Raw genomic sequence first — 12,314 nt, 5'->3', positions numbered from 1 at the left:
GGAAGATGAAGTCCAGGATCTGTTGAGCCGGTCGCGTGGGAAGAAGCCTTTGATGGGCTCCGATTATCGCCCCGGTCTAAACTCCGCAATCTCCGCATCTCCTGCCTTACGTCAACTGCTTCCGAGGTGTTACAGCTGCTACGAAACTACAAGGAGCGAAATGAAACGTCAAATTGAGCACGTATACAGTCACTCGTTTATTTATAGTATCTACTAAAGTAGTTGTTCTCCATGGTTACAGTGAAAGGACAATTTGGGTGAAAAAACAAGGCTCCGAGGCATGACAGATGCGCAAACGATAAAACCCTCCCGAGGCAGATGCGGAAGCCAAAAGCACCAAAGCGAACGAAATCGCAGCAAGGAACATGCGAAACAGCATTTCACAGGGAGAAAATCTAGCAGCCGACCCTCTATAGGGGAGAGTGATTTGCCTGAGCAGCCCCGCTCCACAACACAGTGACCTCAACGCCTAGATCGAATGAGAAAACACCAGAAGCATAGGAAACCCACATCCTCTTTCCAACAGCACAAGCGCGGTGAGAAAATAAACAAAACAGTGGACAAGGGAGGTGATTACTGTGGATTCCAGGTGTATATTTGGCTGAGTTGGAATCCCACCGTCGAGAAAGTAACAAGCCAGATCATGATGACAGCCCGCCCAGAAACGGACCAACATCATGGCCGTAGGGAATCAGGTAGAGAGAAAAGTGCCAAACGAGAATGGGAAGAAAGATGTAGGATGAATCGGTTCAGGGGAATTATAAGACATGATAAGACATAGAAACGGGGACGGAGATCCAACACTAGCGCATACACCTAGTGGAGGAAGTAGATCACTTGGCCTTGCTGGGAACGGGAACACTGGCCGATGGTGGTTCCAGGACATGGGTATGGCCAGGGGCCCGGATGACCTCACCAGAAAGCTCCTGCTGGCATGCCTTGATGTTGCGAACCCATTCGTCGGTTAGGACGTCATCGAGGGTTGCGCGTTCATTGACGCCCACCTTCAACATGCGCCCGACGATATACCGGCTCTCGCGTGGCAGAAGTCGCAAAAGTCTCCAGGGACCCTTGATTACTTCCTGGCGTTGGCCGGAAGGCTGGGATGAAGCGGGAAGAGGGGGGGCTTCTTTGCTTGTGGTGCGGGTGGGCTTGTGAGTAGGGCCGTTCTTGTCCTCTACCGCGGTCTTGTTGGTAGGTGTACGTTCCTGTGGACTCTCCGGAGGACGGTTCTCTTCTCCAGCGGTAGGCCCGGTCTGAGCAGTACTCTTCGGGGGCTCCTGACGTCCATTAGCCTGCACGGGTTGATCGATGGGCCCCTTCTTGGGGTCAACAACCTGCGGGGGCTTTTGTTCGTGAGCCGCCGATTGGAGGTCAGGAGACGATTTAACGACTCGGTGACGTTTGGGGTCTGTATCAGGAACTGGTGTGCCGGGAGTGGGCGGGGAGACGAAGAGTCGGTAAGAGTTGTCGCTGACACGGGGCTGCTTCCAGGGAAATCGGCGCAAGGTCATGCAGCAGAAGATGATGGCCAGAGACCAGACGTCCGTGGGGCGTGGATCGTATTTCTTTTCATCGTACACCTCCGGAGCCAAATAGGGATCAGAGCCGACGATGCCTGCCACGCGTTAGAAGGTGAAAGCCCAACTCACCCATATCGATCAGCGAGGCGCGACTTACCAGAAGCAGGAACAATATCATTCTCAAAGGGGTACCGGAAAACCACCGCACTCCCAAAGTCGATAAGCTTCATGATGCCATGTTCATTGACGACCACATTGTCCAATTTCAGATCCCGATGGGCCAAACCCATTCCGTGCAAGTAGGCCACCCCGCTGAGTATCTGCTTAAAAGCGCAGGCAATCTCATCTTTCACCATCTTTCCTGTCATGACAATGGCGAACAAATCGAACGGAGCATACTCCATCACCTCGTACCAATGGCTGCCTTCTTGGATGATGTCCAGTGTCTCGATGATATTGCCGTGATGAAGGGTCGAGCCGATGCAAAATTCCGCAGTCACCTTCTTCGAATACTCCTTCATGCTCTCCCAAGAATGGCGATCACGAAACTGCTTGACAGCGAAGGTCACGCCGTCGCTGTTACGCTTGAGCAACCTAACAGATCCACCTGCTCCTGAACCCAAAACCTTGCCTAGCTTCCCGTACTTTGAGTTGAGCCCATGGTCGTCAGCGAACGGAACACTATCCGATGTGTGGAAAGGGCCATTCTTGCCCGAAGACCGGCTCGACTTTTTGAAGGGTATAGATGAGGGAGAATCAGCACGCTTATGCTTGTGGTGGTTCCGTTTGAAAAAGCGCTTTAGCTCGGACATGTGGCCGTGGGGCTTGCTTTCCGGTTCCTGCTGCTTGACCTCTTTTTTGCTGCCAAAAAAGCCGCTGCGCTTTTCGGTGGACCTAAGATCACTTGCACTGGCGGACCGAGGAGACATAGGGCGGGTGAACGACGAGGAGGTGTTGGTGCGACGTTTCGCATCTCTGCCATTGAAGATAAAGCGTTGGTCCAGTTGCGCGAGGTTCTTTGGTGGTGGGGGCCGTTTGCTGCGAGCATATGGATCATTGGGCTCTCCGACGGGTGTAATCGCACCGGGAGGGGTATAGCTTTCAACCCTCGGAGTCATCGGAGGGCTTTCATCCTGTGCACCTCCATCAGCCGCAGGGCCAACGAAGAACTGCGCCCTATGTTTCGGGGAATTTAGCGGATGGGACGATGTTTGCGCGACGTTATTCTGTTTCGACAGTTGGTCGGTTGAAGAAGGTCGTGAAGAGGGGGCACTCTGGGAGGCTTTGTTCTTTAGAGTCGCGCTTGTCGGTGGAGAAGTAGTGGGGGTCATGGCAGCGGACTGCCCCGGGGCTCCTTTGTCCGTAGTGTTTGATGTTGACGAGGTATCAGTAGACTTGGCTTCCCGTGAGTGAGTAGCAGCTGGTGTAAGCGGGGGTGACTGCATAGCGGACACCGTCGGGGAGTCTCGGGGAGAGGGCAGTCCTGATCCATTGGCTTCGCGACCACTGCGGTCGCTTGACTCTCGCGACGCAACCTGTAAGGGGGATGCAGCAGTCAGTTTCTGTTCAGATCTGGAAGATCTGGAAGATCATGCAGGGCCATGCGAGGAGCCGACTGTCCCGGAGGAGGCGGCATGATCTTCCACGCCACCGTCGATGCTGGATAGCGTACAGGGCCATTGTGAGTAAACAGATGGGGTACATACCCTAGAAGATGGAAGAGAAATCGGGTCATATGAGAACTGTCGCAACCGCGTCTCCTGCAACTGTGATTTTTGTAGGCTGGCAGCCAGGGACCGCAGTTCCTCCTCTTGCTTCTGATCCTTCATCGTGTCATCGGCCGGCGGTACTTGGGGAGGGACCGAGGAATCCGAAGGTTCGATTTCCTCCGTTATGGTCGAGAACCGGACCTGGCTGGGTTGCGACTTGAACTTATAGTCATTGTCGGCAAACTCGGTCGCCTGTCCAGGGGTCATCTGGTCAGGAGATTGGGTAGTTTCAGCAGCTAAAAGTTGAGAAGTTGCCGAGTCAGTGGGAAGAGTCTGAATTGGTTGTTGTGGAAGGGTGGTGCTTACCGGAGTTCATGTTGGCGTTGGCTTGGGCAAAATCCGTCGCTTCAGACGTCATACTTGGTCAAGACCACAGGGTGGGACACATGCCCCTCCACGGAAGATACCGGGAAAATGAACTCAACAGTAATGGGGAAACAACGGCTGCAGAGTAATAAGGAGAGCGGTAATACTCTATATAATAGCGACGTCGCTTGGGGGGAGGAGATGATTCAGGACAGTTCGTGGGACAAGAGTGGGAGAGCACGGAGGTTTCAGTATGCGAGACGGAACAAATCTTTCGTCGAGAAACGGGGTGCGGGAGGGAGATAAGTAGTGGTTCGAATTCACGTCGACGCAGGGCAGGAACTTGGACGGGCGGGAGGATGCTGAGGGGCGGGGAGAGATTCGCCCCATCCAAGAACGGCTGCGTTGGTGAGTCAAGAGGAGGGGAGAGAGACCGACAGTCGTGAAGAAACGAGGAGGAGCGACGACGAGGATGGAGAGGGAGAGTGAGTTGAGGGAGATAATAGTGAGGGACGGAGGAGGAGGAGCAAGAGCAGGAGCTAGACTAGTCAGGCAGTTCGTTCTAGTCTAGTTACTGACTAGTACACAAGTAGAGGGGAGAAGGCAGACCGGAGAGGTTCCACCGGGGCAGGGAAGACTTGGAACTCGAACTGAACAAGAAAGTCAAAAAGCAAAAAAGCAAAGCAGGTGCGGCGGCGGTCTTGGGGGGGGATTTTGGGAGCCACCAGCCAAATCGACGGCGGCGGCAATAGCGGCGGGATGGACGGGGAGAAAAATACAATTCTCTTTTAGGGCGGTGGATTAATTATAATTTCTTTCTTAATTACGGTCACCACCACCACATTTACTGAACTTTCCACCAACTCAAATACTTGCACCTCATTGAATGTTTGCATTTGAAACGAGGTTAGGTGAGTTGTATAAACCCATCTACACGTTACCACTCGATCCCTTTAGCCCCCGTTCTAGAAGCCTCCTCCACACGCCCATTTTCTCCCAGGAAGGGATGGATGCCCAGGTCTAGATTACCCAGCTGGTCACCCGGCCTAAAATAGAAAACAGAAGGGCTGGACAGAAAAGAAGAAGCATCATCATCATCATCATCATTATAATTGCAAATCCCAACCCAAAGGAACAAATGTATCCCACACAAAGTTACATGCAGTCTGTACCGTGTTAACTTGGCGGTCGGTCGGAGCGAAGCGTTCCCCCCGTGCTCCAAAGATTGGATCTTGACTACTCTCTCAATCGGAAATCCGCGGAGAGGAGGGGAACAAAAGATGTGGAAAAAGGCAGCTGGTGACTGTAATGGTGCGGGAATTACCCACCTCTTACATTGAAGTTGAAGCAAGCATCTGTCTAACCGAGGATGTGGGATGGGTGTGGATCATGAATCATAACGGAGTAGCGTACATAAAGTAGGAGTCATTACCCCCCAGACGTGGTCTACCATCTACAGATGGAGAACAAACAAGTAGACCCGGAGAACGGCTGCCATGACATCAAAGGCACGGCCGTTACGGGTAAGGCAGGCAGGCAGGCATGTAAATACCGGTAACGTCTGCGCCAGTTGTCCGAACGGCCGCCCGTCATAAGCCGATGATTAGTGATTCAGTAATTGGTTAGTTATGTTATATGGCTTGCATACGGGCTTTTGCCATCATCCATTCATCCATTCATTCATTCCACTATCTATCTATCCATCTATCCTATCTGCTCCGGAGGTCAGTTGGCACCGAGAAGAGGAGGAACAGCAGCTGCCGGTGCCGTCTAGCCGGACAGTTTGTCATCCGCGAACAGTATTGGACGACGACCCTCCAGATTCCCCGATCCGCACAGCCCACAGGCATGGATGGGCTGGTCGCTTACCCCGCTAGATTCTTCTGGATCTCATCTGGCGTGGGTTTAATGCATGCAGATTGGAGTGAGGGCGAACCCACGGTCCACTCAGCTGATGAATCGGCCACCCTTTGATCATCTGTCCGTCCGTCAGCTGCCTGCCCTTGTCCATGGACAACTCTCTCACACACCTCCTGTCAATCATCGGAGCCTTCGGGATCGGAGACGCGTGAAATTATCCGCTCAATGTTCTCGCCGATTTAACCCAATTCCTACTGGACTATAACCTTACTATTTGATAACTAGCACCTCATCTGTCTGTTCAGGTAGGTAACCCGCGCCCTGGTTCGGATAGCGTCACCATGCTGTTCTGGGTTTAGTGCTTCTGTGGGGCGTCTCATTCCGCTTTAAGTATCCAGTGGACGGTAAACCCAGCCCGATCTGGAAAGTTTCCGTTTCGATGGAGATAATAATGAATAATGACGGCTGGGTCTCTCTACTACTTATAGTAGTGTAGCGCGGCTGGGGTATAATGAGTCAACAATGGAGAAACAGCCGCCTCACAAGCACTATCATACATCCAAGTAAAAGGCTGGCTATCCACTGCAAGTATAATCAGGCTGCTGAAGGCTCCCAACTAATTTATTTTCTGATGAACGCTAGTTTCAGCCAGGAGTGTATATCGCCATTTCCCAATCTGGCCAGCTACTTACTTTTTCAAGATAGTCGCCACCTGCCCCTTGTCAAGGATGTTCTGGTACACTTCCAGAAGCACGTATAGAATGTGGGGTAGCCCCATCACATCACATCTGCAGATTATGGAATCATCATCTCAGGCCATTACCTACTTGCTTCCTGGCTTGCTGCTATTGTCAACCTCTGCCGTCCGTCGACTAAATTACTGAGTTGTGAGGCCAAGAAGAGCACTGCTGAGGATTCGAGCGGAGAAACAGCTTTCAGGCCTGCCAAGCAAAATAGTGGAAGAAAGGGGCTTGTCATTACAGAACCGTACGACGATTCCTCCCCCGACCTCTCACCTGGCCGCGTATCCAAGACGTTAGGAGGAAACTTGCGTGTCCTCCGCCTCTTGGCTTTCTCGGCGGTATTTCTGGGCACGCTGTTGTGTCTTGCTCAGCTTTTTTTCCTTCCCTCCGATCTCCAACTTGGCAAGGGGCCAGCGCCAATATTGACTGCTTAGCAACAGACTGTCTAGTATCCCTTTTCTAACACTTTCTAAACCGCTGGTGAATATTGGGGGTGTATAAAGCCCCCTGGTCAAGTGTATGGGCATGGATTGGTTTAGGTGAAGAAGAAAGGCGTGTATATCGCTATTGCTGACTCGCGGGCTTCCACCCGACTTCTTACTACTTCGTATAGGTATCGTGACAACCAGCCCGCACGCAGGCCCTGGTCAGGAATGCATCGTCAGCAACCTACGCCCACCGTTATACCCAAGAGCCGAGCCCTTCATGGTCAGACAGTCAAATCCACTTCATGTGATCGCTTGAGGCACCAGCCAACGCTTTCTATACAACATGCAATGCCTATGATACAGATGGTAACAAACCCAGTTCCACATAACGCCAATTTCGTAAGCCCAAGACAAGAAGAGGAGTAACCTTACGGGAGTAAGGGCACAAGATAGTGTACAACGACATCACCAATCGCCCGCTCCGCAATAACCTCATGGTACAACCTGAATGCCAACGGACTTGGCCTGGGCGATGACACTCTTGCACAATCCCTGTAGGCTCAATCCAGACAGTCGCGTCTCGGAGTGCTTGATCTTGGCGATTTCGTAGACATGCTTGAGGGAGATCTTGCCGATGAATTCATGGCCCGGGTTCTGGGCGCCACGGATGCGATTCTTGCGTGGTTCCACATTGGCCGCTTGCAACAGCAAATAGGTGGTGGTGGGAGTACGGAGGTCGAAGGTAAAGGAACGGTCGGGGCGGACAGTGACACGCGCAGGAATGGGGACACCGGTGTTGATGTGTGCAGTTCTGGCGTTGAATTCCTACAGTATACCATATCAGCCCTGCGCGTCCTTCTAGTGCAAATAGCTCACATTGGACGTCTTGCAGAAGACAAATCCAATTGAACCGTCCATGGAGTGTGCTCTCAGCTTACCTTACAAAAATCCATACTCTTCACACCCTTACTACCCAGGGCCGGACCGACGGGAGGACTGGGACTGGCCTGACCGGCGCCCACGATGAGCTTCACGATCTGATCCTTGGCCAATGCCTTCTTCGCCATGATGATGAGGGTCGAGAATACGTTTGATAAAGATTAAAGTGAAGGCGAATTGGAGCTGAAGTGAGGGAGCGTATGGGGGTGTCCGGACAGCAACTGACAACAATCAATCAATGCGGCAGTCGGCGAGCGTCTTTTGCGGCCAAGTTTTCTTGGGGTTCTGGATTCGGGATGGCGCCGCGGGGTCGGCGTTACTTTCCGTTTGGGACACAAGCGAAGCCCAAACAGGAAATCCGACTGCTATTCGAGTGCTGGACGTCATCCGGATTCCTCGCTCAGTTGGCGGTCAGCGCTTCACCTGCCACCAACTCACTCATCTGCTGCACGGAAGTTCATTTGGATTAATGCCCCATTGATCCTTTGCTGTTGGCAGAAAACCAACTGTGATTGTTTGTGACTTTGGGCTCTTCTTCCCGTCTTGTCCCGCTCGCCAGCTGCTCGACCCAGCATTTGTCCAGACCACCGGAAGCTACTATAGAACGATCGACCGAACCCCCCTTGTGGCCCCGCGCGCTATCGATTTGATTTCCATCTTTCCTCACATCTCCCATTCTCTTGTTTTCACAACCTCCCTCTGTTCGTTGTAATTCCTCACGACACCTCACATATCGCCCATAATGAACTGGCTCAAGTCAACGTATGCTTGCTCTTCTTTTCACTCTGCTGAATCAGCTGATATACATGTTTTTTGTTTGCTAACTGAAATCCCCCGCCTCTAGTCTCGCTTCCGTTGCCGGTACGCAGGAGCCCATCTATGGGCCTGAAGCTATTCAATCTGTCGCCCGCCAGGCCCAAGAGACTCCTTATACCGAGCTCAGCAAGAATGACCTGCGCTGGCGCGCTTACCAGTACACCAATGTCGAAAACAAGGTCTTTTACATCATGGCCGATGATGGTACCTTGGCGATGGTTCAGCTGATCTACAGCAACATCGTGTGAGTTGTACCTTTTCTTACCAATGATTCAACATCGCCTCACTCTCGTGTCATCTTCTAATGCTGCTCGTGCTCCCACAGAGGTCTCCACACCACCGCTCAGTTCACATCGAAGATCTTCAACCTCAAAGGCGATGGACCCCACAACTGGCACTCGGATCCCCTGTCCAACTTCATGTTCGATGAAAGCATGCTCTCCTTTGGTGCCGACAACCTCGCTGTCCAACTCAACGAGGATGGCGATACTTATACCATCAAGTCCGCTGTGAACGAAGACAGTCTGGTGAACCTGACATTCAAGCGCTCTTCCCCTGGTTTCATGATCGGCAAGGACGGCACGTCCTACTTTGGCACGGACCCCGAGAACCCATGGGGTTCGATGAGCCATGCCTTCTGGCCCCGATGTGCCGTTGAGGGTACCATCACGACCAAGGAGAAGACGTACGACCTTACGGGCCGGGGAATGTTCATCCATGCCCTTCAGGGCATGAAGCCTCACCACGCGGGTAAGCTTCTCGCCATGACACCTCGAAGAGCGAAGTTTCTGACATTTGTATAGCTGCCCGGTGGAACTTTGTCAACTTCCAGACCCCTACCTACTCCGCCATGATGATGGAATACACCACCCCTCCGTCGTACGGATCGACAACGGTCAACGTCGGCGGTATCGTCAAGGATGGAGAGATCATCTATGCTGGTATTAACAACAGTGCCACTCACACCGACTCATCGCAAGATGCTGAAAGTGACTGGCCCGAGCCCAAGTCCATCAAGTGGGTCTGGGATGGCAAGTCTAAGGAAGGACAAGAAGTCCATGCGGAGCTTGACGGGGCTCTTGGCAACCGACTGGACCGGATCGACGTGATGGCGGAAGTGCCCGGCTTCATCAAGACCATTGCTGGCAGTGTCGCCGGCACGCGACCATACATCTTCCAGGTATGTCCTTTGAATCGTATGTCACTGGTGCAGCATACTAACTTCAACCCTAGTACTGCCCCCAGGAGAAGCTCTCTCTGAAGCTCAAGGTCGGCGACTCCGAAGTCACCGAGGAGGGAACCATGTTCTCCGAGGCCACGTTCATCTCATAGACCGATCCAGGTGCATATGGCATGGTTATGGACCCCATCGAAGGCGTTCTGAGTGTTGTTTGATATTTTCCCGTTGACGTTACCTATACGCTATGCTACGCAAATATCCATCCCTAATAGTTCATAAACCTCCCAGAGGGTATATCTAATGTTACTCAATCATGTCTTCCTCAACCTCATGCTTCACTGCACAGACCCGCTTGTTGCCATGACATTCCCCTTGGCCCCGTTTGCTTCATGCACCATGCACCGAGCACTAACACTCATGGCAACTGCACGGTGCATTCACTCAGTTCATGATGCAGTATATCAAGCCTCTCCCGATCTCATCATCCTGTTACTCTACAACTCGTCTCCAGATCACGTCTACCAGTCCCCCAGATCACCTCTGCATATTGTCTGTAGATACAGATCTAGTTACCATGGACCCGAGACTAGTAACGGACAGAAGAGGGAAAAGATTCCTCCCTAAGAAGCGATTTCGGTATCGTATCCCCTCACGAATCTCTCTGTGGAGTTACGCTGTCCTACGTCAGTAAAATATACTAACAATGGATCCCACTGCAGCAAGATTTTGCGGAACAACATAGACGGAATCAGTAAGTCAAAACAATCAACAAACAATACCACAAGTTTCCCACTAACAAAGGCTAGCCCGCCCCTCGCTCCGGTACGCAAACTCAATCAAACAGGCGTCTCCTAGGATAGCAACACGTGTACCATGAATAACACCACTAACTCATCGCTGATTTAGTCGTCTTGCCCGCCGCGGTGGCGTCATTCGCATTAGCGCTGATGTCTATCCTGAAGTCCGGAAGACTGTCAAGAACCGGCTGACTGAGGTACGTGGATTTGATATGTATATATCGGGAACTATCAGCTGATTGTTCAAGATAATCCGGCAAATTCTTCTTGTGATGGAGTCCTCGACAACTCCTGGCCACGAACGCAAGGTATGTTTTCGATAAATATTTCAGTTTGTTAGATGGCTTTGACAACATGGACTGACATCACTTCTTCTAGGTTGTCCGTACCACAGATGTGAGCACCCAGCATACTAGCTAGTTCATATGCGTATACTGACATAAGATGGCGAAGGTCGTTTTTGCATTGAACAGAGTAAGTAAATCCGGTTACTTGGATCTGCCTCCACTTCCAGTCTCGTCAGACGGACATATACTAACATATTCCCACTGAAATAGATGGGTCATACTCTCTACGGATTTGGTTAGAACCGCTCTTCATGTACAGCTACCAACGCGGAATTCTCATTTCGCGAGAGCATGTGCCCAACGCTTGTCAACGATCCTTTACCAGAAAGACTTCTTCCTTTATCAGGTGCTTGCTGTTTTAGCAGGCTTGAATGAGGATGGTGAGGGTGCCTTGTACAGTTACATTCCGGTTGGTTTGCACGAGAGAGCAATGCAGGATCTGCAGCAAGCTTGATCATGTCATTCATGGATAACCAGGTCAACTTTCAACCTTGAATCCCAATATGTCTCGTTATTCTGGTGCTGTCTTCTGGTGATGTCGTCGATGACTCCTTTCGATTGGCATATTATCTAGTCCAGCACGTGATTGTTGAACTTCCCGGTGTTTTTTGTCCTTTTGTTGCTATTTCTGATCTTGTTGTTCGTCGGATGGAAGAATTGACCTGGTTTACATTGGGGTATGTTAATGAGACTGGATTAAGACCTGCCATGGAAGACGTATAGTAGCAGCAGCAGTAGTATTAGTAGTATGTGTCTTATGTAAGGTATGTTATAAGATGTGATGAGGATAGGTAGTTATCGTAGTCTACTTCCTCAGAAGTAGGACGGAAGCAGGCAAGTATCAATGGCTGTCCATCGAAGATGGTAGGTAGTAGTGTAATGAACACCGACTGGATGGTGAAAGCATCGATTCGTCCATGTGTACCCTCTCTTTCCTTCTTGCGGAGCCCATATATAAAGTACTATCGATCTAAAGTTAGAAGTAACCGGGATCCACCAGATCACCACCATCCACTTGGCACCAACGATCAACTGACCCCGAAGACAACCCTCTTCCATCAAGCTACCTGCATACATCATATAAACTACCATTCATCCAAAACATAAATCCTACCACAGCAAGTTAAAATAAACTCTCAAGCCACCTAATGGCCAACCGAAAACGATGCCATTAACTACGATCTGATAAGCTTAATATTCTGCATAGATGAACTAGCAGTAGTCCTCCATTCTTCATTCAGTGATACTGATATATCTATTCCCCAACTAACCTGCTGGGAATAAGTTTTGTGAATAGGTAGGATTCTCTTCAATCTTTGAACTTCATAGTATTACCTTCTCTTCACCGTGCTTGAAGTGCATTGTAGTCTGTAGCAGCAGTATAAATATCGTCTTCCAACCCGCTTTGCTTCTCCTTCTTCTCCATCTCTATATCCAGATTTGAAGCTTATTATATATCTGAAGAGCCTACTAGTAATACTACGATCAAAACGAATCAATCTACTAAATATATATATCTTTGTGGTCACACTATACTACAAACAGGAGTCATACATTGGCAGGGATGCTAGAGATATCCCGGATGATGAGCTTGGTGCTCGCTATC

The 12,314-nt window shown here is 50.8% G+C and overlaps 4 protein-coding genes across 4 annotated transcripts; 2 read left to right on the top strand and 2 right to left on the bottom strand.

Annotated features, from left to right (window-relative positions):
* Nucleotides 1-833: 833 nt before the first annotated feature.
* Nucleotides 834-3,650, bottom strand: AtWU_00328 (putative protein kinase; the record flags this gene model as incomplete). The annotated part of the gene is made up of 4 exons (XM_035495444.1): nucleotides 834-1,618; nucleotides 1,681-3,058; nucleotides 3,230-3,528; nucleotides 3,599-3,650. The coding sequence occupies 4 exons, from the start codon at nucleotides 3,648-3,650 to the stop codon at nucleotides 834-836; spliced, it is 2,514 nt and encodes an 837-aa protein (XP_035351337.1).
* Nucleotides 3,651-7,121: 3,471 nt separating this feature from the next.
* AtWU_00327 (mitochondrial 54S ribosomal protein uL11m) lies at nucleotides 7,122-7,696 on the bottom strand (the record flags this gene model as incomplete). The annotated part of the gene is made up of 2 exons (XM_035495443.1): nucleotides 7,122-7,454; nucleotides 7,568-7,696. The coding sequence occupies 2 exons, from the start codon at nucleotides 7,694-7,696 to the stop codon at nucleotides 7,122-7,124; spliced, it is 462 nt and encodes a 153-aa protein (XP_035351336.1).
* A 614-nt stretch (nucleotides 7,697-8,310) lies between these two features.
* AtWU_00326 (survival factor 1 family protein) lies at nucleotides 8,311-9,716 on the top strand (the record flags this gene model as incomplete). The annotated part of the gene is made up of 5 exons (XM_035495442.1): nucleotides 8,311-8,330; nucleotides 8,413-8,628; nucleotides 8,710-9,134; nucleotides 9,188-9,564; nucleotides 9,618-9,716. 5 exons carry the CDS (start codon nucleotides 8,311-8,313, stop codon nucleotides 9,714-9,716), a joined length of 1,137 nt encoding a protein of 378 aa, XP_035351335.1.
* Nucleotides 9,717-10,138: 422 nt separating this feature from the next.
* On the top strand, nucleotides 10,139-10,948 carry AtWU_00325 (histone H4; the record flags this gene model as incomplete). The annotated part of the gene is made up of 8 exons (XM_035495441.1): nucleotides 10,139-10,200; nucleotides 10,284-10,315; nucleotides 10,371-10,386; nucleotides 10,471-10,558; nucleotides 10,610-10,669; nucleotides 10,740-10,757; nucleotides 10,815-10,835; nucleotides 10,919-10,948. 8 exons carry the CDS (start codon nucleotides 10,139-10,141, stop codon nucleotides 10,946-10,948), a joined length of 327 nt encoding a protein of 108 aa, XP_035351334.1.
* Between the last annotated feature and the right edge of the window lie 1,366 nt (nucleotides 10,949-12,314).

This window comes from Aspergillus tubingensis (assembly GCF_013340325.1).
Source record: "Aspergillus tubingensis WU-2223L DNA, scaffold_1, whole genome shotgun sequence".
In the NCBI taxonomy this organism is placed as follows: Eukaryota; Fungi; Ascomycota; class Eurotiomycetes; order Eurotiales; family Aspergillaceae; genus Aspergillus; species Aspergillus tubingensis.
This window is presented reverse-complemented; position numbering and strand designations above follow the sequence as displayed.